Genomic DNA, 24,170 nt, shown 5'->3' on the forward strand with positions numbered 1-24,170 from the left:
AATTAGGGTGAGAGCACTTCTTTTTTGGAGACATTAGCGGTTAAGTCAAATTAATCTTTAAAAAGAAAAGAACTAAGAAATCTCAATTAAAAAGAGAGTTCATGATCTTTGCTTTCATATCAGCAGGGATTCAGACCAAACCCATCTGGAAACTCTAAGAGGTTTTCTTTATTTTTTAAATGACTACTTCTGTACAAGAACTTTAGTCTACTTATAATTAAGTCTTAAAGCTAGGCAGCCATTTGAACCTCACAGCTGGTAATTTGAGGTCTTGGTGTGAACGGGTGTTCCTTTGTCAATGCTAATTTATTTCTGAAAAAAGGAGAATGTTATAAGAATGTTCTGTTTTCCTTTGGGGTTTCTCATGAAGTCTGGACAAAAATAAACTGAACTGAAAAATAAACTGAAATTTCCAGACATGGATTCTGAATTGTAGGTTTCTTTGTAAGCAAAATGATCCAAATTCAGGCTAGCTTGAAAACAAAGTTTCTGTTTCTGGACTGGATATCACCACTTAAATAAATCAAAACCAAATATTATTTGAGAAAGATTTGATTTCTGAAAGATGCTGTTAATGTCCCTCTGTCCTCCATGCTCGTGCAAAGATGTGCATTCCCTGGACTCGATCACACTAGCAGTGAATGCTGTCCATGCTCTCTAGTGCGAACTGACCAGGTAGCTGTGTGCAGGTAGACATTTTCTGTACTCACATTGTAGGTAGTAGCAGATGAAGTATTTGCAGGCATATGAGGTGCATATTTCTTCATTTATTTTTCTTTGCTGTGCTGCAGTAGTAGCAAGTTACTTACAGTTTACCAGTGATTTTGTCTGTTCCTCCAGGAGACTTAAACTGGCACAGAAGGACAAATCACAGTCAGAGGAAAAAAAAAATCAATTCTCTGAAAATTGAAACAAAATACAGCTTTTCTATGTTCACACATCCCTTACGCTTTTTAGGGCTGATTCTACCCTGTAAGCAGTAAATGGGTTAGATAATTTTCTGTACAGTATTCGTAGGGGAAAGAGGGAGCGTGTGAACTGGGATGTTGTAACATGCTCTGCCCACGAAAGCAGCTGTTGTCAGAGCTGCTGTCTGCTTATGGTATCTTCCCAAGGGCGCTGTAGAGAGCACTCTGGGACCTGTGTAAACCAGATCTGTGCCTGCAGTTTGCCTTGCCAGGTGGTGACTCTCCATTCATATGTCTTTTTCACAATGGAAAGTATACCTGTGAATGTGAGAGGGTGACAGGAGAGCTTCTAAGAAGCAGCCTCGGGATGGTTTGGATGAGTTGTGGGGTTCAGGCCAGACTTGGGAAAAGAGGGTGTGCCACAAAGGCAAACAGTAGCACTCAGGTTGTTGGTGTGTCCATGCTAAGCAAGTGCTTAGTCATGTGGAAACTGAGAATGGGCTCTTTGGCTGAATAAAATGAAATTGAAGAAGAAATACATACTTGAAGAAAAGAAGGTAGGTATGACATACCACTCTGTGAAGGACTGACATGACAGAATCCTCAAGAGCTCTTGCAACTCTTGCATGCAGTCTAGCTATTGAGAACTGGTACCAGTTCTGATTTGTCTGATACACATGGCCATCGGGTTAGGAGGATAGTTTACCAAATTATGTTTCAGCCACGGATGTCTTAGCTTGTTTATTGTTTGTTTGCCCCTTGAAATTCTCTTTCTCTCTGTTTCAGTTGTTTCTGGCATTGATTTCCAGCTTTCTGTGATTCCTATATGCCGTTATGCACTTCTGACCTTGATTTTGATGTGTTAGTGAAGTCTCTTAATGCTAGGCATTTGTTCCATGGTGATTTATTGTTGTCTCCTTATTTTACATGTTGTTTCCTTCGTATTTTTTGTTTTTCTCGTACTTTCTTAACTTTTCATCACTTCCTCTGCTTTTTTTTTTTTTTTTTTTTTTTTTTAAGCAAAACTGATGTTTTAGGCTCTGCTCCTAAAATATCAGTCTGGTGATTAATTTTGAAACAGTCCCACTGACACTACTGATACTTTTAAATGTAGCACTACACTTAGCACTCTTTTTTAACAAGTGTATTTGTACCTCTTAGTACTTCTTGAGTCTTCCTAATTTTCTTCTTTAATATCAGGAATTCTTTACAAGGCTTTAGCAGCAGTACTTTTTTCTTTACTGCTTTTAAGTATGAAATAGAAAAATTAAGAAAATTTTGATCTATAAATCTAATTAAACATTCCTGCAGCATGTTCTCGTGTAAATTATCTTTTCAATCAAATTATTTGACTACAGCTACCAGTTTTGGAGGGCAGTACTTAATTAAGAATTCTGATGTGTGTCTCTTTTTATTTCTAGGACATTACATTTCTGTGGACACATCTTATGAGGGTGAGAAGGCCGTGCTTGTCAGTCCTGACCTGTATTCTGAAGAGTGGAGCTGCGTCAGACTGATTTATCAGATAGCAACCACTGTGACTTCATTGGATCCTGCCAGGCTCAACCTGTACATAAGGAAAGAAGGAGAGAGCTTTGATAGTTTACTTTGGTCAGCCAAGGAGCCTTCAGATAGTTGGCTCATAGCCAGTTTAGATTTAACAAACAGCACAAAGAAGTACAAGGTAAGCACAATTTTGGAAGATAACCACCAGAGACTTTATTGTGTACACATTGTGGTGGATGGATTGCATTTTGAACATTTCTACTCTTGGTCTCATTCTTCCTATTCTTGTTCTACGGAGTATGTGGTCTATTTGCGTTGAATGAAGTGTATGCTGTTTTAGCTTTGTCTCATTGTCTTTTGGTGTACTTTTTTTTCTTTTTATTAACTTTGTCTTTGATGCATTTGTACAAGCCTTTCAGCAAAAGTACCTCTGGTGACTGAAAGGGTGATGAGTTCCCTACATAGGTTATTTAACCCATTTATCTGGTTTAAATGTCCAGGGTGAAAATGGGCATTCTAATGCTCTAAAATCTACAGTCTGGTTTGTATTGTGCAGATTGTACTGGAAGCTGAAATGGGACGAGATAAATCTGCCAGTATAGCAGTTTTTGAAATTAAAATAACTCCTGGATATTGTATTGGTGAGTACTGTCTGCTCAGTTCCTGTTTTCTCTGAATAGAAGAAAATGGCTTGCTGGCTGTTCTAAAACTCGAATTAAAGGTTTCAATTTAGGAAAAAACCAGTAGGTTTTATCTTGTTGAAAAGTGAACTGTCATATTCAGTATAGGTATTTCATTGTTTTTAAGTTAAGACTGTGCATGCTAATACATTTTTATATTTACTCATTTCTCTAGTAATATAAACATTTCATGTATGATTCATTCTGTTCTTAAGCAGTTTCTTGTTTGAGCAGGAGCAAATGTTTTATTTTTTTCAAAACTAGACTTCTGCAAACATTAGACGTAACAGCTGTGATGTTATTTTCATTGTCTGCCACCCGATGTTTCCTTACAAAGGAATGCTGCAGACTATAGAGTAAAAGATGTGGTGGTATTTACACTGATGGCTGTTTCCTCATGACATTTGCCAAATACTGCCATGTTCAAAAATTTTAGTGGCTTAGAGGCCAAAAGACCTTTCCGTTTCTGGGGAGCTCTGGTGGAGTGCAACTGAACTGCTAACAATTCTTTGGATCTAAAAGGAAATAAAGCAATCTTGTCACTGCTGAGAAATAGTATTTCTGCTCTCCTTCCAGCCATCCTTGCTTTACAAATGAGAGTTCTACTCTGATTCTTCAGGAAGTACTAGAAGGTGGATTATTTTAAATCTATTTTATTTTGTTGTAAATCACAGTAGGTGGGTATTGCCAAATAATGAACAGAGAGATTGGACTGAACAAGATGGAATTGTGTATTTTACAGCAGTGATTAAGAATTGTCACTGTTTGCTTCTGCTTACTGTAAACTCTTTAGTGGTGTGTCCATTTTTATAAATGTAGATGTTCTCTGCACTGCTGTATATAAAACAGACAGTGCTTAGCAATAGCATGTATTTGAGCTTCTGTGAAGAAAATATGTGCATTGTGCTGGTGCAATTGCAGAATGTGACTTTGAAGAAAATCATCTTTGTGGCTTTGTGAACCGCTGGAACCCCAATGTGAATTGGTTTGTTGGAGGAGGAAACATTCGCAATTCCCAGTCTATCCTTCCCAAAGACCACACACTTAACAATGAATTGGGTAAGCACCAACATATAACAGAAGTACGGATTATATGGATGAAAACTTGGTTCTCTAACCTTTGTGTTTCCATATACTGCAAATTACTATGTATGCTCTTTCTTTCTTTTTTTTTTCTTGGAACTGAGTGCGGGAAGAATGATTGACTAAAGAATGGATGTCTTAATCTTTGATGTAGTGCTGTATGAAGTACTGCAGGAGACATGGGAATTGAGCTTGCTACAGAGTACTTTCCACCTCAAACAACATTGGGTTTTTTTAGTGCAAGGAATTATATCATGAAAAGTGGGCTGATACTTTTTCCTTAACTCATGCCGCTGTGCCTTTATATTTTATTTCACAATTGTATGAGTTGAGTACAGAGTGTCAGTCCAGCCCTGCATAACTGCTTAAATACTGGTAAAATTTTCAAGGAAGTTGGACTCACCAGAACTTCAACCATGGTACATATGGACCTTCTGCATATTAAAAAGTACTGTATGAAACTGCCAAAGCTGGCAGCTGGGAGAGATTTATTTTCCTGTAGCCACCCCATTTCTTTTTCACACAAACTCTCACTGCTGACTGACTGTTGAATGAGAAGATCTCAATAATTTAAAATTCATGTAAAAACCTTCTTTTTGCAAGCAGTGTGGTATGAGGATACATCAACTATTTGTCAGGAAAATTTTGGTTAAGATATGAGATGTGGTAACACTGCAGAAGAAAATGAAGCATCTCAGGCAAGTACCGCTGAAGAGTTACCAGTCTCCTGACCGTGGCAGGCTCCAGGAAACTCATAACCAAGCCAGCTCTTTCCGCTGTATTCATTTGAATGGGATGAGAACTGAAATCTCCAGGGCTGGGAACAGTATTAACTAATTAATAGGCTGTCATGGTGTAGATAACAAAAATGCAGAAACCTAATAGCACAGTTTGCTATGTCTATACTGAAACATCCTGTTAGTTTAGCTTTGTTTTCCTTAAATTTTCTGCCTGTGAAAAACTGTTTTTAAATTTATCAGCCAGTATTGCTTGATGCTATGTTCCTAGGAGTGTAGAAAGGAAAATCTGTAGATGTATGGCATTTTTGTAAACATGCATGTGTCCTGCTTAAATCAAGATAGATTTCCCAAAATCACAGTCTGAGATTTTGTACGCCAAGAATCTGTTTGCACACCATATTGGCTGTTTTGGGCAAGGGATATATATATATAACAATTTCTCTGTTAATGAATCTCTCTTAACAGTATTTTTAAAGGATTTTGCAAAGAATTTAAAACATTCAGAAGGCAGATATTAGGTAGGCCAAGTAGTTTTATAAAGATGGTGAAATGTGCAGAATTACAGTTTGTTTGAGAATTCGTTACATTAAATGATCTGCTGTATTTTTGCAAGACTTGTTCATTTATTTAATTAATCTCAGTAGGTGTTACACTGGATAAGACTAAATACTATACCAGACATTTGGGAGGCTTAGTATTTACTCAAACAACTTTGGGTTCTACAGAGGAAGAAACAAGAAGAAAAAACTTTGAATATTTCTCAGAACTAACCATCATTGTCCTAGCAATACAGATATATATCTAGCCCTGCCCACCTCTATATACTTCCTTTAATTGGTGTCCTTTCAAATGTATCCTTACGCTAAGTTCTTTTATACTTCTAGGTCACTACATGTATGTGGACTCCATTTACGTCAAACATTTTCAGGAGGTGGCTCAGCTAATCTCACCAAAGACTACAGCTCCGATGTCTGGCTGCTTATCTTTTTATTACCAACTTAAGCAGGAGAGCAGCATTGTTTTTACTCTTTACTTGAGAGATATGAGTGGCTTTTATGAAGAGATCTGGAAAACAGGCAGTGCCTCATCTGGAGACTGGGCATTGGCTGAAGTTGACTTCAGTGCACCATACCCGATGGAGGTAAAACAGTCATTCCTGTACAATTACTTCAGTATATTAGTCCCATATTTCTGTCCATTGATGATCTATTTTTGAGGATACTGAGTATCATAACATTATGCATGTCTTGTGCCACAGAACAAAACAAAAATATTCTAGATGTTTTCTCTGACTTAGACAGTTCTGCAATTCAGTCTTTGTTTTCATAAGACAGTGTCCAAACCTGTGTCCTAATAGTACAGTAGCCTTTAGATGTGAAAGCTAATTGTCTTTGGAAATCTGAATTAATGTAAAGAGTATCAGAAAAAAATAAAATGGTGTTTCCTAGTGTTTACTGGAAAATAAATACCTTCAGAGATTGGAATAAACAGTGTATTGTATATCCACATTATATGTACTTAAATATATAAAATACATAATACACTTTTTATATGTATCCATATATTTTTATGAGCATATAGTACTAATATATATAGATAGATGATACTAGGATTATAAGTAAATCAGCTTTAATTCTACTTGCTTTAACACTACTGAAGCTGTTCATTAATTCAGTATAAGCCTACAGATTTTCAGAAATTATTGGGGATAAAATTTATTTTTCTTAATTGTTACATACCTTCATTCTCAGTAATGTTAGTAGCCATATTGAAACTGTTGTACTTCAAACAGTATGGCAAAGGAGGTGTGATCTGATTTTAAAAAAACACACTTTAACAGACAATAGTAGGAACAGGAGATACAACATTTACTAACAGAATGGGCATTATTTCAATTACTATATCTGAGGATAAGAACAGATGTATAAAACTAATTGGCAGAAATGTTTTAAAGGATCAAAAAAGTGGAGTGGTGAAGCAATGAAGCGAAGAGAGCTGGAAGATTAAAAAGAAAAACATTCTGCAAAGAACTGAACTTTTTTGCAAGTTGAAAAAAGACATAGGCTATGTCAGGCAGAAATGAATGTGTAGGAATGTCATTTTATCTCAATAAAATGAGTTACAAAACCTTTAGCGACACATCAGAATTTGGAAGTATGTTTTACGTATTTGGGGTTGCAGTTAAGGGGAAATATTGGAAGTGCACAAATACTTCCAATTTGTGAAGTTGGAAAGCAAAAAAGTCAAATTTGTCTTTTGCATCTGTGTGCACTGTGAAGAATGTGAGAGGAATTCCCATACTGCAGCCTTTCTTTACAAGGGATAAATTAGTCAATCTGTCTCAATACGTCAGTGGGTGTGAGTAAAAAAATGGACGGCAGTTGAAGCCTTAACGATCACTTAGACCTTGGAGTTACAGTGGCTAATTTTCTGAAAATATTATTTCTTAATTGCATTCATAAAACCACCATGAATGTTGGAAATTATCTATATAGGAATAAGCAGCAAACCATAGGATGGAAGAATGCACAGGGTACCTATCTCTGTGTCCAGTAGAGTGCACAACTTCAATCCTTTCAATTAAAAAGGAGTATTGTTGGAAGTATGAGGGGGAGATGGGAATAATCAAGTTACGTGAACAAAATAACAATTTCCAACTTCAACCTGCAAAAAAATATGATGAAGTAGAATGTGGTAGAGGTTTATAAAAGCCATATATGATACAGAAAAGCTTGACTGTTCACTGTTTCTCATAATTTGCACTGATGTTCCAGATTCTTAATTATAAGATAACAGTTTTAAAAGGGAGAACCTCTTCATACATATTGCAACTAAACTGTAGAACTCAATTCCCCAGCATACTAGAGGTACCATTATTTTGATCAGTTCAAAAGCTGATTAGAGAAATTCAAGGAAAAAGCAATCCATTAGAAGTGCACTGTAAGGCAATAACCAAAAGCTTGTCAGAATCTATAGTTCTTTCTGTAGATGACCTCTGCTGAAGACAAATACTGGGCAAAATGGGCCTCTATTCTGCTTCAGAAATTTTTATGTAACCCAATATAATCATTACTTTAGAGATAATTTTATAGATTTTTTTTTTTTTCCCCATTTAGTTCACAAGGAAAGTTCTGTTTTTTTTCTTCTGGCTAGGGGAAATCTTTCTGGTTTCTTATACAGCTCTCCTAGTTTGGTTCCCATCTGTGGGCAACACATCACAGACAGTGCTGTCTCACTCTGGAGGCATTTGTCCTTATATCCTTGTTTTGTCCTTGGGGCTGTCTTGTGATTCAGGCCTTTCTCAGAGTTTTCCTGTAAGTCGGTGCTTTGATACTTAAGATAAATTTTAACACACTTCCTCAGGAGTTATGGACTGTCCTCCACTTACTTGAGGAAATGATGTTCCTTGGGAATGGGGAATGTCCGCAGTGTCTGATTTTGTGGTAAACAAAACAAGTGATAGCTTTTATAGTTCCTAACTGATTTTTTAAAAGGAAAACTTTAGTGTCTGAGGATGTTTAGAGACAAGTGAATGCAGTAACAACAATTCATGGAAAGTAATCCATGTGGTTTGGTTTTAGCTCTTGCTCAAGATAGATACAGTAATAACTAGGCAGCTTTGGGATCACAGTCAATAAAGGATGAATATTGGCTTGCTATGGTATCATTGCATTAGTGTATGTTTATAATTGATGTTTCATAAGGCAGCAGAAGAGTTCTGTTCTCCTTTGATTTTCCCTTGACTTTGGGTGGGCAAAGATCTGGTGCATGGGTCAGAATTGAATTTATATCATAAATAGGTGATGTAGTTCAGTTTGTCCCCAAACCTGCAGTACTGTCTGAAGTGCTGTAGAGTCTGTGTGGGAGAGCCTGTTAGAATTCTGCAAAAATGAGAATGTGTACCAAAATTATTGTTGTGTAGATATAACAAATAATTATTATTTTCAGGTAGTATTTGAAGTTGCTTTCAATAGTGCCAAGGGAGGCTATGTTGCCCTCGATGACATTTCTTTCTCTCCGGTTTTCTGCAGCAATCAGACAGGTAAGAGTTCTTTTTGCTGTCTAATATCCTTCTTTTCTTCCTTGCTTTGCTTCCTTGAACTGCCTGTGTCAGTATTTCCAGTATTTGGTAGTGTTGTGCGGATGCTGCTTTCTTATCTGGCCAGTGCCTGTTGGGCTTCTCTTCCCCTATTGACAAGACAGCACTGTAAGGCAGATAAAGAGAACACTATTGTCTTATGAATTATCTGGAAACCAATCTTTACTGCTTCCCCTCTGGTAACATTACCTCTGAGTTCTGCAACTGCTATGTTGGACTGAATGCTGAGGGATGTCCTGGGTTTTCCCCAGCTGTTTCTGTATAAGGAGGCAAAAGTCCTTGACTTTTCACTTTTGCTGATGCAGGGGATATCTTCCTCCATCCACATGCCCTGAGATGTTCTTCAAAGCCAAAGCAGGAGCTATGTCTTCCTGTCTATGCTGTTCCAAAAGGTGTTATTTCCTACAAGGAGTGGAACATCTGTCAGGATTTTATTAGATTTTCACAGCAGCAGAAGTCAGATAAGTCCTCACGACCTCTGCAGTTTGGGCATATGGGACCAAGGACTTTGCCATTTGTGAGTGCAGCCTCTTAACTCACTCTATTCTTGTTTATCACTGCTACTGCTAAGCAACTGTCAGAATTAAATTAGTGGTTTTCCCCTGAGCCCACCCATTCTTTTTGGTCACAGGCATGAATTTTTGGCTAGTGTTTTGAAGTGACTGGGGAAAAAGACACTTTTGTGCTTTTTTATCACTTGGAGTCTGTTCTACTTTACCTGCACTGTGTAAATATCAGTAGGAGGCATATTATGACATATTACGGAGTTATATATTATTATATATTATAATATGTATTGTAAATCCTCCACTCTTGGCATAGTAAGTCTAGCTGTTCCATTATTTACTCAATGCCTGTTTTATTTTTGTTTTGCAACAAAAATCCTGACTTAGATTTGCAGTATGCCATGGATTGGATCTGTGCACTCATCTGTGTTTTCCATTTTAAAGACAGCTAATGTGCAGTGAGCCATGGAATATTACATAGTATTTTCTGCTGAACCCTGATTTTGTTGTGGTATAATAGCCCAAGAGTAGATCCACTCTAACTGATGAAATTGATGGGCTCAGCTAAGAGCTTTGCTTACCAGCTCTGATTTGTATTTGTTCTTAGTTTGTGGGTTGTTGTTTTTTTTTTTTTCCTACTTGAGAAATTAATGTCCATCATTTGTATGATTGTTTGCTGAAATACATTTAGGTGCTGGATAATCCTTCAAATTTACTTCCTGTTTCAAATTACTTTAAGTGGAGATGTTAAAAAGCAAGAAATCTTCATTCTCCTTGTACTAAATCACAGGGGTGCTTATTACAACTTTTTTTTTTTTTTTACATTCCAAAAGTTTTGGTCAGTGAAGGTCTTGATGGTAGTCTAGGGGAGGGAAAGATATTAGAGTAGTATACATGCTCAATAAAGGTTGAATGTGAAGATAAGTGCTCATGCTTCATGAGCCAGGTAGTAACTCCCATTGTACACTTTCTTTGGTGATAAATGCAGAGGCAGCACTGCTACTTACTTCTCTGCAGGCAGAGAAAAACACCTAGTTAGCACACAGTTCTGGCTTATCTGAGAATGAAGGACTGAAGGCATCTCAAAATTTTGCTCATCCTGAAGCTGATCACTTGTGTCCTTGCTACTGTCTAGGAATCCTGCTTAGCCTCCATGCAGAAGGGTTGTGCATGCGGCTATAAAGTGGTGCTCACAGGGTCCAGACTGCTGACCTAGCCAAATGTTGCATGGTCACTTTGGATTTGTCCCCTCCTTCACTCGGCACCTGCAGCAATCAGCTGAAGGGGCATTAAAGAGATAGAGAATTTTTACTTAAAAGTACCATTTGACTGCAGATCAACAGAAAGCTGTCCTCAGGTCTTTTTAATAAACAGTGCAACATTCCTTGCTGTAGAGCTAAAATGAGAGAGGTCAATAGCAACCAAAACCTATTTGACTTATATACTCAAAGCATGTATGTACATGCACATTATGCATTACTACAAAATGGTTTTTAGAGAGGTGCTGTTCAAGAAAATTCTAAATGTTTGTTTTGGAAAGTTATCCCCTTGGGACCAAATTGAAAATCTGACAGCTATGCACATGTGTGCACACAATCACAATCATTCTCTCCAAATATCTTTTGAATAAGGGAGCAGGATGAAAACAGATGTTTGAATGTCTTTGTGCATTATGTCCTGAAGGAGAAATCTTCTTTTTATGTCTATAATGTATTTATATTTTATAGGGACTGTCAGGGAGGTTTTTCTTTACTTCCTCCAGCAAAAATATAAGTAAATAGCATCCACTTGCGATAGAAAATAGATACCTTGAGGTCAGTGTCATTTTTCGTCATATGCATGTAACAACTTTATGTATTCTTGTCTTCTGTAATGCAGAGAAAGATGAAACGGTATAGTAGGGCATAGTTCTGCTTTGAGTACTAATGCTTGTCCTGTGCTCTCCTTAAGAGAACATATGCATTTGTTTTTTAGGAATTCTCTTCAATCCTGCTGATGCAGGCTGCAATTTTGAGGAAGATCTGTGTAATTTTTACCAAGATCACAAGGATGTCCCAGGATGGAGCAGAGTGAAAGTGAAGCGCAACGTGTATAGAGCAGGAGATCACACTACTGGGTTTGGTAAATCTGAACAAGAAGAGTCAAAACTGGATGTTTGTTAATGTTGTTTGTTAATGTTAATGCGTTGTTTAAATTTTCACGTTTCATGTTTTTAAATTTCAGTAACGTCATTGGCACACTGGTTAATTTGCCTTGCTGTAATTGCTTGCCACTGCACTCTGTCGGGGACTCTGGCTGTGTCTGACCCTACATGCAAAGTGGCAATAACACTGGTCAAAAAATCATGTGGTCCATAAATCAGAGTAACATCACTGAGCTGCTCTGATCTCAGTCACTATGAGTCCACAAAAACATGCAGGCATATGATAGTAGCGTAATGCACTGATTTTAACATAGAGGAGAGCTGGGCTTATAGCTCTTCCAGGCATAGGACAGTTGGAGTCTTTAAGGGAAAAATGTGAAATTTTATGTAGTGAAGCTGCATAGTGAAAAGCCTGCCAGTAAGTTCTGAAAATGTGTTCTGCACTTGATGTAGTGCTTTTCATACATCCCCTTACATAGAGTCTTTGTGGTTATTACCTGGAGAATGAAGCCTCGCCTGTTTCACAGCAGCATTGTGTCCCATCTTTTATTCTTTGGTCTCAGAGCAGAATCTTTGAAATAGCTGGCTTTCCAGCAAGAGAATATTTCCATGTATATTTGAAAGAGTGCTTATTTCTAGTAACTTACTCATGTACCAGTTTAGTTTGAAATAGCAAGTTTGTTTTTAGAAAAAAAATCTTATTTCCTTTCACTGACTTTTTCCAGCCAGTGAAAACTTTCTACCACTAAAGTGTGTTGCACTAATGGAAACTGCTTTAACAGCAAACAAGCTATGCTAATTGTTTATTAGAAATACTCATTAGTTGCACTGTCTTGCAGGTTATTACTTGCTGGCAAACACAAAGTTTACATCACAGCCTGGGTACATTGGACGTCTGTATGGCCCAACCCTGCCAGGAAACTTGCAGTTTTGTCTGCGTTTTTATTATGCTTTGTATGGCTTTTTCAAAATGAGTGGCACCCTTGCTGTTTATATCTTTGAGGAGAATCATGTGGTTCAAGAGAAAATTTGGTCTGTCTTGGATTCCCCAAGGGGTGTTTGGACTCAAGCTGAAATCTCCTTCAAAAAACCGATGCCTTGCAAGGTAAGAGCCAGCTCTTCATTCTTCAGTGTTGTAGATGGAGGTTTTCCTTGCCTTTTCCTTTCAGATAACTTTCTTATCCAAGGAGTAAACATGAGTGAGGTGCTCCTGCAACATGAAATAAATTTCCCTAGGCAGTGTGGTGGAGGAGTATTCTTCTTTGCAGACTAGCTTCCATTAGCCCCGGTGAAGGGGCTCTGTAGCAGCAGCAGAGCAGTGCATTTTATGTCCTGAAGGGCAGTCATGGTATTCACTGAGGAACTGGGATGACAGCTGACTGGATGCAGCTATTTCTGCAGTTATTCTGATTTCTGTAATGGTTTTTCACTATATTTGAGTCTTCTGGAGAGAACCAGATGGATCACTACCTGAGGTTACAAAGATAAATACAGCTTTTTTTCCAGAATGGGTTAATGCTATGCCACATACAAATGAAAGTTTTTGCTAGTAACTCTTGAAACAAAAGTATTTCTGAATTATAAATATCTTAAGCATTTCCCCCGCTATAATTTTTGACACGAGAAAGTTATTTAGTGAACTTTTTTTGAAAAAAAAAAAAAAAAGTTCTGCCTGAAAATAAATGCACAGTACAAAGAAAGTTTAAGAGGAAAGTTGCTTCAGTGTGTTAAAAAGGAAATTTACACTGAAAGTTTAATTATAATTGTCATTACAATTTAATAATAATTGTTGGGTACTTTCCTCTAGCTATCTGTTAAATTAAAAATAGATTATTTTTAAATTTTTTTATATTTTTTACACATATAACAGAAATTCTAATGCCCTTTCAATCCCTGTAGAAACAAAAATTCTAATGCCCTTTCAATTTCTGTAGAAACAATTTCAGAGTATTGTTACTGCTCAAAACTTAGTAATAGAAGAGTCTCTTATAGTGTCATCCTAAAATATTTGCAGAAAAGTGTATTTCTCTCTCTCCTTTTTTCTTAAAAACAAAAAGTAAAAACATTAGAAGATGGTGGTTAAAAAGGCAAGCATATAACATGTTTTTGCTATCTGCTGTTTCTGTTTTTTTAATTGCTTTTAAAAAGCTTAAGTAGCTTGAACAGTGTAACACAATGTATGAGTAATAATGACAGCTGAACATGACTGTTAACACATGATTTATAGCCTTGGAGGTGGCAGGTTTTTGTAGCATATGACATCTACAGGGAAAATCTTTTCCAATGTGGATTTATGAAGAACTACTTTTATGTTTTCCTAGAAATAAAAGTATCTAAAACACTTGAGAAGAAGCTTGCCTGGGATGGAAAGCTTTTAAAACTTTCTTTGAATTGCAGTTTTTATGTCTGTAGCTACTAGTCTGCCTGTAGGCAGTAATAGATGGGGAGAGCAGTACAGGAGAGAAGAATGAAGTCAAAGGAATATCCGTTCTGCTTCTGAGAACAAAGGTTTGCAGAAGAAAAGGAACACCATACTCTGCAGTAGCAGAGTACTTTGGCCTCCGGCAATTCTCAAAAGCCTGCTGCAGGTTCTTCAGGTCTTGTGATGAGGAAGCCTTCTTTACCACAGAAACAAGCTGCAAAATGTTTCTGTTAAAGTTTCATTCTTTAGATATTATAAAAGGTGAGACTTATGGGGCTTTAGAGAACTCTAGTTTTCAGCATTTCATAATTTGGATACCTTTTAGTAAAATTACTGCGTACTTTGGGGGACGAAGCTTTAGGTTAGTCTGAAGCCTGTTATCTTACTGGGGAAGATCATGGAACAGATCCTCCTGGAAGCTGTGCTAAGCATATGAAACAGGGTGGTGATACGGGACGATCAACATGGCTTCACCAAGGGCAAGTGCTGTGTGACCAACTTTGTGGCTTTTTATGATAGCTGCATCAGTGAACAAGGGAAAGCCACTGATGTCATCCATTTGGACTTCAGTAAAGCCTTTGACACAGTCACCCATAACATCCTTTTCTCCAAATTGGAAAGATATGAAGATATGGATTTGGTGGGTGGTTTGTTTGATGGACAAGGAACAGGTTGCGTAATTGTACCCAGAGGGTAGTGGTCAATGGTTCAGAGATGGAGATCAATGACAAGTAGCGTCTCTCAGGGGTCAGTACTGAGGCTAATACATTTTAATATTTTCATCAGTGACATTGACAGTGGAATCGAGTGCATCCTCATCGGGTTTGCAGATGACATCAAGCTGTGTGGTACTGTTGACATGCCTGAGGGATAGGATGCCATTCGAATAGACCTAGGCAGGATCAAGGATTGGGCCTAGGTGAACCTCATGAGATTCAGCAAAGCCACGTGCAAGTCTTGCAAGTTGGTTGTGGCAACACCCACTATCAGTACAAGATGGGGAGCAAAAAGAGCTTGGGGGTACAGGTGGATGGCAAACTGGATATGAGTCAGCACCATGCCCTCACAGCCCAGAAAACGAAACTGATGTGTGTATAGTAAGGACCTAAATAGCTGACGGGATAGTCACTTGCCATCCTCATTGTAGGCCTGTGTCAGAGGTGCTTCGGAACACATTTTGCCTGGCTACAAGAGTAGTGTGAACCAGCAACTCAGGGATTACCCTTCTGGCTCTGGAGAGTGAAATGTCACACATGAGACCCATATCTGCTCAGTGAACTTAACGTCACTTGTCCTGTTTCCTCCAACCTTCACTCATGTCCTTTGGTATCTCACAGATAAATCTTTGTGTTTTCAGTCCTGTCTGGGGTTGGCAAGCCCCACTCACATTCTCCATCTCGTCTGGCTTCTCAGCCTATTCCATTTCTTAGCCTCGAATTCTGTCCATGTCCCATCTCTTTGCTCTGGCTCTTATAAATTCTTATTATAGGTTTTTTTTTTGTTTTGTTTTTTGTTTGTTTTTAATTTAAAGTAACAAATTGAAAGAAAACAGAATTCTGGCACAAAGACCAAACCCTTACACTTTTTATTCTCCTGCTCCAGTGTCTAGTAGTGCCCAAGCCAAAGAATTTTTGAAATAGGGGCAAAATAATGCCTTTTTTCCTAGCCTTATTCTTGGAAATGATGGAAGTGTTTTGGCTTGAATCTTCCAAAACAAGCCTGAAGCAAGCACCCAGAATGGAAAATCTGAGCTGAAATCGTTGCATCTTGGGATTGTTAATAACAAGGGAAAATCTTTCAGTGGGGTGAAGTGGGATTAAGAATAAGATGGAGCTACCGCCTTTTCTCTAGGAGATGTAGTGGTTGATGTGACTAGCACATTCTTTTTTGAGGTGCATCAAGTCTAGACTTAAAAAGGTGTAGGCATGCACAGTAGTTTAGCTGATCAAGTGCTTGGTTACTGGGTGCAACTTGTAGATTGGCTCAGGGACTGTGGAAACAGTAAACAGTCTCCTGGCTACCCCTTAATGGCTAGCGAGGTCAGTGAGGTAGCAGTTATGTTGCTTTGGCCAAAGAGTCCTGATGCTTGTAAAGCCAGAAAATACTTGAATATGTATGCCCTTCATCTTTCTTCCCAATATGAAGGGAAGGCTTTGAAAGCAAAACTTGGAAATCAATCTGATATGCTTTAATTATGTGGTTTTTATTTTTATTTTATTTTATTTTTTGCATCAGGCCAGTAAAATTGCTCAGATTTTCATCTTCTGGTTTGTGTAATGTATTTTTGCAAGTTCTTTTGGAATTAGCTAACTGCAGTCTGGCACAGATTGTTGGCTTGAATTCTGTGAGCAGGAAGCTTGATGCTGGCCAACAGACTTGTATTATGCTTTCAAAATACCGCGTTGAAAAAGTTAGGTGGGTATGATCCAACTGAGCAAGTAATAAATGTTTGTACATACATTGTATATATGCATACATATATACAAACATACTGCAAATACATATGTTATATAAAACTGGTGAGAAGGCAAGACATTTAAAATCCTGATTCATTTGTATCTGAGATGCTCTGTGTTTGACTTGGTTTACACACCCATGATCCTTTGCATAAAAAGTGTTTTTGTGTTCTATAATACCCAGAAAATAAATGGGAGACAGAAGATCTTCCTAGCAGTTGTTAAAATAAATGAAACTTGCCATACCTTGTCATATCAATATCACTAAGGCAGCATAACAATCTGACTCTGAAATTTGTAGAATCTTTTGATCTGATTAAATGAACTGAAACTGATATTCCAGGTTAATACATGACAGGGAAAGGTTATTGCTAACGAAAAGACAAATTCACATGAGCCATGCACAGCATGGAGATATCTGCATGCACCATGGGATGTGAATTAGCATTTTAATCTTGTGTGTGTTCATTTGCAGCCATAAAAAGATCTCCCTTTTAAGCAACTACAAACGAAGTCTAAAAGTCTGTACTAAAATGAAATTTTGACTGCAGGTTGATCTACTCACATTAGTTCGTGTCATTTCTACTAGATTTTGATTCAGCTTTCTGGTGCTCTGGCTTTATAAAGCAAACATCTCATGTTGTTTATTCATTCATGCAAGTTTTTATGGTTTTGACACACTGCTATAGAGTTTCAAAGAGTTAAAAAATGAATAATGAATCCTTGAGAAGATAGTTGGCATCACAGTCTTCTCTATTTGCCCGAAGCTAGATGTGGCAGTATTTTTTAGGCTTTTATTCTTTCAGTCTGCTTGTCTTCTTCTCTTTCTTTGAGTTCACCTGTTCATTTTCACCTGTCATCCATAACCAATTTTAGTTGCAGTTGTGAGAACGTGAATCATATGAATGAGTGTTGCACTTCAATAGTTATTTGTTTTAAAACAAGTGAAAGGAAGGACTTTTAGGGAATCACTAGGCATTGAAATCCTTTGCCACAGGATGCTTTGAAGCCCAAGAACACATTTTAAAAGGGATTGGGCAAATTCATGGAAAACAGACTTTGCAGAGACCAGTACAAGTATGACCTCCAATTCAACAAATGCTTTAGAACATATTATAGCGAAGTACAAATGTCCTTATGGTTGATTCGTTTCTTGTGCTGTTTTCCCTGAACATCCATTATCACCCCACTCTCTACTCTCTGCCTTCCTGTGCTATGATAAGAGGGTCTTTGTACCTTTGTTCTCTCTTTTTACCTGTGGAAATGCTCATGAAACGAGTAGTATTTTTAGTCTGTATTGATGAAATTAATTAATTCTTAGATTTCTCTTTCCTGCTAATAAACTTGTATCTTCTATGTGTCCATCAAAGTCATAGGTAAATGACTAGTGCAGGATGTGATATACTCCTAATTACTATGGCTAGCTCACCAGTATGAAGGACAGAGTTTTCTGGTTACGTATAAGAAAGAAGAGGGCTGACATGTTGGTGTTCACTTCCTCCTCTGAAAATCTGTTACTTGTGCCAAATAAAGGTGTTTTGTTTCAAGTGCTGTTCTAACAGAATTCTTGATCAGTACATCCATATTAAAATAGACAGTTTAAAGAGGTTGGAGTTGGCTGTATTTTGTGTTTTGCCTGCCTGTTATACATTCTCTCATGCCTAAAACAAGATACTTCTTAAGGAGCAGTCACTAGATAGGCCCTTTTATGCTGACATTAAGGTCTGCAAAGTGCTTGCAAAATGTGTACCCCGCTGTCTGAAGTGTTTGATAAATAGTAATGGAAATGGGAAAAACAATCTAAAACTTAACTCAGTTTAGAAAGTATTAGAAAGTATTTCACAGAAGCTAAGCAAGAAGATCCATTGGAATAGATTTTAACATCCTTTGCTGTCTGCAGTAATTAACTTACATTTCCCTTTTTTTGCTCAGTTTTTGTTCTGGGTAACTAGTACTGTAATATTACCATGCCACACAGTTGGTAAGATACTTAAATCTAAAGGTGTGAACCTTTCTTTCTCTCTTAGAAAAAAAGCAGCCAAAGAACCAAGTCTTGAAAGAGAATAGAGATTAGGGACAGTGGAGGATATCAGTGTCTCACATACACTGTTTGCAGGGTTAGAGTTAGTCTAGTCTCTACTTGACATGAACATAGATGTAGCATTAACACTCAGTGGCCTTAGCCTATTCTGTCAGGTGTATGTGGCTCATATACTGGTTTATTCCTGCAAACCATTTCCTTTGGATAGGGAGGGTTTTAAAAAATATTGGTTCAAATGTCAATCTTATTACCAATGTTATTCCATTATGTATGTAGATATTTTCACAATACATTATTTTTCCCAATGGAGAAATGATAAATACTAATATTGTATTATTTTTCCCACAAGAGAAATGATAAATACTAATATACACAGCAAGAAACTGAACTTGCATAGCAAGTGCCATTTTAAATCAGTTCATTTAAAATGACGCAGGAGGTAGCAGACATTCTAACTTTGGCTTAGTAGCATATTTCCGCTACTGATAAATGAGTCTGTATCTGTTTAAGCCGAATAGGAACAAGCCATTTAAAATCTGGTTTAATCAAACTAGTCAAAAATAATTTGGGCTACACTGATAACATTTGTATGAAACAGCCCTGGGGCAATCATCGTGATGCACTGATTCCATCTGCCAGGATTGGTTGTGTGCTTATTTAGCTGTGCAGTACTATAAATGACTGAAGAGATGATTAGATTCACTGTTTTGTGAAAACATCTTCTTTGCTTCTTGTGTCATGACAAACTTTTGTTTTGGATGTTCACATTGTTTTTGGATTTCATAATGCAGAGTTTTGTGTCACTTCGAGGAAGCTGCAACAGTTGCTCCTCTCAAAAACAGACTCAGTCAACCAGAACATCATTATAATTGCTTATGTCCTGGATTTTGAGTGAATCTAAATAAGTGTCCAAATGACAGAATGAGTTTCGTATCTATACAGATAAACAGTATGTAGTTTAAACATGGGAATGTTCAGCAGAATAAAATCAGGTAAATTAATTTTTGCAGAGGCTTAGGTTGATTTTCAGACACTGGATTGGTAGTTGTCCCAGCTTATCTTTTTTAAAATGTGTATATTTCAGCTGGTCTGGTTTTCTGATTGAGCAATAGCTATACTATCTTGGGATAAAGAAGGGATCTGGGAGCATCGTTTATCTTTCTGTCTTTTTCTCAGCTGCTTCCAACCTTCTTTGTATAAATTCCCCAATTTTCCCTTCTGTACTATTTTTGCATGCCCTACTCCTTCTCTTCCGAAAGCAAGTTCATTTCATATGCATACATTCAACTCACATCAACTTGTAGAGATGCAGAGAGATAAGGACTGGAAATCCTTTCCGCCTAACTTTGTGTCTGAGGCACAACCTAACAACGTGGCATAAAGGAAGTGAAAACTTGCTAATTCTACCAGGTGTTCTCATTTGGTGTTACTCCTTACTCATATAGGCTAAGATAAATTGTAAGAATTGATAATTGATACTTTTGATTGTGCATGCCAGGATGCCAGGAACGTTGATTTAGCACTGCAAAATAAACAGATCAATCTCCAGAAATAAAGGCAAGGATTTGGAAGGAAACTAATAGCCTGGCTATGTCTTCTTTCTGGAACAAGAAAAAGACATGAGAGAAAAGCGTATTTTATTTTCTCAGTAACACCGGCAACAACTGCCTGCATTTGATAATGTTTTTAATTTAGTCTCCAAGATAGCATGCAAGTCCAGAAAGATTTGTTACATTTTGAAACAGTTAGTATATTGTTCAGTTGTCATTTTTTATGAAGAGAAGCATGCGTGGAGCACAAAGATCCCCTTATTCTCTTCTCCAAGATATGAGATAGCTTCATAAAAGATTATTTTTTGAATAACTGACCTAGGAAGTATTCTAATATAAATTGTGCAGATGTAAAGGACCATAAGATGATAGTGCTGTCAGATTCAGAAATATGACGTGGGATGAAAGTGAGTGGCTGAGTGAAATCTGAATTCATAGAATTTTTGGGTGTAAAGTTCACATGCACCAAAACAGACATTTAAGAAAAAAAATTTAAAAAGTTAAAAAACAAAGACATTTAGAACAAAAGAAGAGTGAATAGATCTGATCTGTGAAGAAAAATATTTTCTACGTCATTGCTTAAAACTAAATCGAGAACATAACAACAAAATCAGCCAAGTGCACAAAGACACAAAGAACAATGTTAGTATGTAACACTGTTGCTAATGCTGGAAATGCTGTATGCCCAAGCACTCATTCCTCCTTGCTATCCCTGTGCAATTTGAAGTGTTCTCGTGGCAGTGTGTCACCCAGTATCACAAAAAGGAAGCAAAGAAACTAGGAATGCTAATGCTGCGGATGACAAGACACACAAGTTCACACATGTCACTGAAGCAAACTGATGCCTTGCACAAAGGGTGTGCATTCAAAGGCCTTTGATAGAGCAAGTTACTATTGTGATGCTTTAGAAATTGAGCTCTTTCTGCAGGATCCAGCGGGTAATTATATACCTTGTATGGAACAAATTATTGCAATTTAAGAATAAAGAACTTGATCCTGCTCCCAATGATGTCAATAGGAAAACATCAGTTAGAACATGATTCCACAGTGCAGAAATGTTTCACAAATGAGGACTGATCTCACCCTTTCATGTGTGGTTTTCTGAAGATCCTTGGGTTTAGGACTATAATATGTCTTTAGTTTAATACAGTGTTCACCAGAATGCATTTATTAACAGTCTGGTGAATGACGTCCACTTGACATAAATATTTATTGTATTCCTTATTCCACAAGATGCTACCATGTTTTTTAACAAATTATGCCTGTTTCTTGAGTGACCTTACAAATTAGGTAATGATCTTTGCCATATTAAAACTTAAGACAAGGAGAACAGATCTACAGAGAAGCACATGGGACCAGTACTAGGCCACTACACAGAGCAGCTGTGCATGCTGTTTTGGGGCAGTCCACAAATCCATACTTCCAGCAGTTTGCAGGATAGATAATCCTCATTACTGGGATTGGTAGCATTGAATGTAAAAATCAGAGGCTGTTTTATAATAGGTAGGTAAATAAATATGGTTAAACAAAGCAGTCTATAAAAATCCTGTATTAATGACTATATTGAAGGTGTTTACCAACCCTGTTGATAGAGGATATGTCAGGTAATGCATAAAGTACAGTCTTTTTCCATCAGCATGAAACTGTCAATCATCATTCAATCTCAGGTAAGGGAGCTGAGATGTTTACAGTTGTTCCAGAATATTAAAATATTGGAAGGGACATTCATCTGTCACCAGTCACTAGCACAGACCTCATCACAAAGGAATTGGTCTGAAAAGCTCCACCCAAATTGTGGTCATAACCTCAATGGTCAGACAGATGGCTTGGAGTATTTAGGCAAAGAAAACTGTTAGCAGTATTTTCACAAACTAAACCTTATTGTGTCTTGTGTAATTTGAACAGCTCTATGTTACCCCTGGGAGAAAGGCAGCTGGGAATCTTACAGTTCTAGTGGTTTCTCTGCATTTTACTTTGCCATCCTGTGAGTGACTTGTATTTTCCATGGCAGAATTAATGTGTAGTCAAATAAAACAACTTGGATACCACTCTTAATCTTCACAAAACCCAAATAAACACTGTGAGTGATGCTTAGCATTTTCAGCCTTCTGCTTTATGGTATTGTGGCCTTCTATCTTTTCTGAAGAATTCCATTTTGTGCAGTGGTCTCACCTCATTTCCTGATGTTGTTTGCTTGCAGTTTGCCTGGGCCTTCCCTGTTGGCCGTCACTCTGCATTACTCTTTGAAATTTGTCTTCCCATGGGTAACATCTCCTGGTTATAAGGACAGGATGGCTGAGGATCTTAAGCTGTTAATACTGTTATGTTGGAGACATAAAAAGAAAAAAAAAAACAAAACTTTAGTGAGTCATCTTTTGACATGCTCTAAAAAATACTCACTTTTCTAGTAAAATGTCAATCATATATAGAAATATATCATTTGACTATAAAAATGGGAAATGATTTTCTATTTAATGAAAATATCTAAAATCCAGTGGATTTTATATGTCAGTCATCTAGGCACTACTGGTATGTGCCATATCAAAGTTAATTCATCCTTTCTGTACTGTCAGTATTAAATCATTAGAGCATTTGGAAAAAAAGCAAGATAAATTTTCAGACATTAAACAGTGACAGCTTTTGTTGGAGATACATTGGATGGATACATGGAAATTTTGTTCATTATTGCAGGTTGTCTTTGTAAGTTGGTGTAAGAGCTTCTGGGATTGTGGACTTGTGGCACTGGATGATATATCATTGAGCCTGGGAAGCTGCCAGGATGCTGGTAAGACCAAGTGTATTTGTCATCCAACAGCTGCTACCTTCTCCCCTTTTTAATAAGAACATTTCTTATGCCATCATTTCCCAGGCCTTTCCTACAACTGGCTTCATTTCACTGTTTTGTTGTTGTTGTTGTTGTTTGTGTGTTTTGCAGTAGGTATTGCATTAATCCAATTTTTGGAGTATCACACATAGAGTGAGGACCAGATTTTGTTAACTCCTAATTAACTTCACTGATTCCAGTGCAGCTGTATATGATGGATCACACCTTTAAGACTATTTTATAAAAAGCAGACAGGAAAGCAGTTTTCAATTGCATTAGGAGACCAGAAATGCACACAAAAGTGCAAATTCGAAAGCACAACATTGTTCCTTTTGCCCAGAAATACAGTTGTGTGAGGCCAAGATACAGTCTTTTATCTGAGCTAAAGCTCTGTAATGAACACAGATAAGAGGAGTCCAACTCTCCACCCGCAGTGGGAGGAATTCAGTGCTTCTGAGTGAGTCTTTACCCTCTGACATGCACAGGGTAACCCCTCTGAACTCACTCTCACTCCCTTTTCTGAGACTTCTTGAGATTTGATAATGCAACGATTGTATCCTAATTTGGAAGCAGTTCTGATGAGACAGGCACAATTCGTAATCCCATTCACTTCTGGAATACAGCCATGCCTTTGAAATGGTGATGAGGCAGACTGACCATGCCATTTATACTGCCATGTAGTAATAACTATTTTATGACCTGTTCTAATTGGATTCATGCATCCAAACAGCTAGTGCCATCGCTGAAGAGGGACAAGTCACATGTACAAAGCTGCATAACTTTTTTTCTAAAATATATCCAACATTTGCCTATTTTGTGTCTCTGTAGATTCTAAGGAAGTTGTAAATGAACCGAAGGTGCAGAACTGATATTTAGATGCATAGTCATGCTGGCACTTGTCACCAGTGGCAGCAAAAAAGTACAAAACCGATCCTCAGTATGTGAGGTGTGAATGCTCCCTTCTCACCAAGAGGGAGGGCAGCTCACGGTGCCTGCTCCTGAAGCACAAATTCAATTTGTAGCAGAACAGAGGGCAGAGAGTTCTTTTTTATCATACTGGCAAGCACTGGAATTCTTGGCATACTTTCTTCTACATCATCTAATGGGGTTGTAGCCCTGAAAAAACTCTAGTAATTGCAGCTCTGAAGTCTGTTGTATGTGGTGGTGGAATCGGATCTCAGGGCAATACAGCAGGGCTCACTGTGGCAGCTG

At 37.5% G+C, this 24,170-nt stretch overlaps 1 protein-coding gene across 4 annotated transcripts in view; it reads left to right on the plus strand.

Moving 5' to 3' along the window:
• The window catches only part of MAMDC2 (MAM domain containing 2), a 65,248-nt gene that overhangs the window by 33,363 nt on the left and 7,715 nt on the right, over positions 1-24,170 (plus strand). For 3 of the 4 annotated variants that reach the window (XM_085212821.1, XM_085212820.1, XM_085212822.1), the window contains exons 3-10: positions 2,330-2,592; positions 2,971-3,055; positions 4,016-4,153; positions 5,802-6,058; positions 8,866-8,959; positions 11,497-11,643; positions 12,505-12,770; positions 22,826-22,919. In XM_085212821.1, coding sequence (XP_085068947.1) covers positions 2,330-2,592; positions 2,971-3,055; positions 4,016-4,153; positions 5,802-6,058; positions 8,866-8,959; positions 11,497-11,643; positions 12,505-12,770; positions 22,826-22,919 — 1,344 coding nt within the window. Of the gene's footprint in view, positions 1-2,329; positions 2,593-2,914; positions 3,056-4,015; positions 4,154-5,801; positions 6,059-8,865; positions 8,960-11,496; positions 11,644-12,504; positions 12,771-22,825; positions 22,920-24,170 lie in introns of those variants that run through there. The other variant, XM_085212823.1, reaches the window with a different exon arrangement.

The sequence above is a fragment of the Meleagris gallopavo genome, chromosome Z, assembly GCF_905368555.1.
Source record: "Meleagris gallopavo chromosome Z, MGAL_WU_HG_1.1, whole genome shotgun sequence".
Classification (NCBI taxonomy): domain Eukaryota; kingdom Metazoa; phylum Chordata; class Aves; order Galliformes; family Phasianidae; genus Meleagris; species Meleagris gallopavo.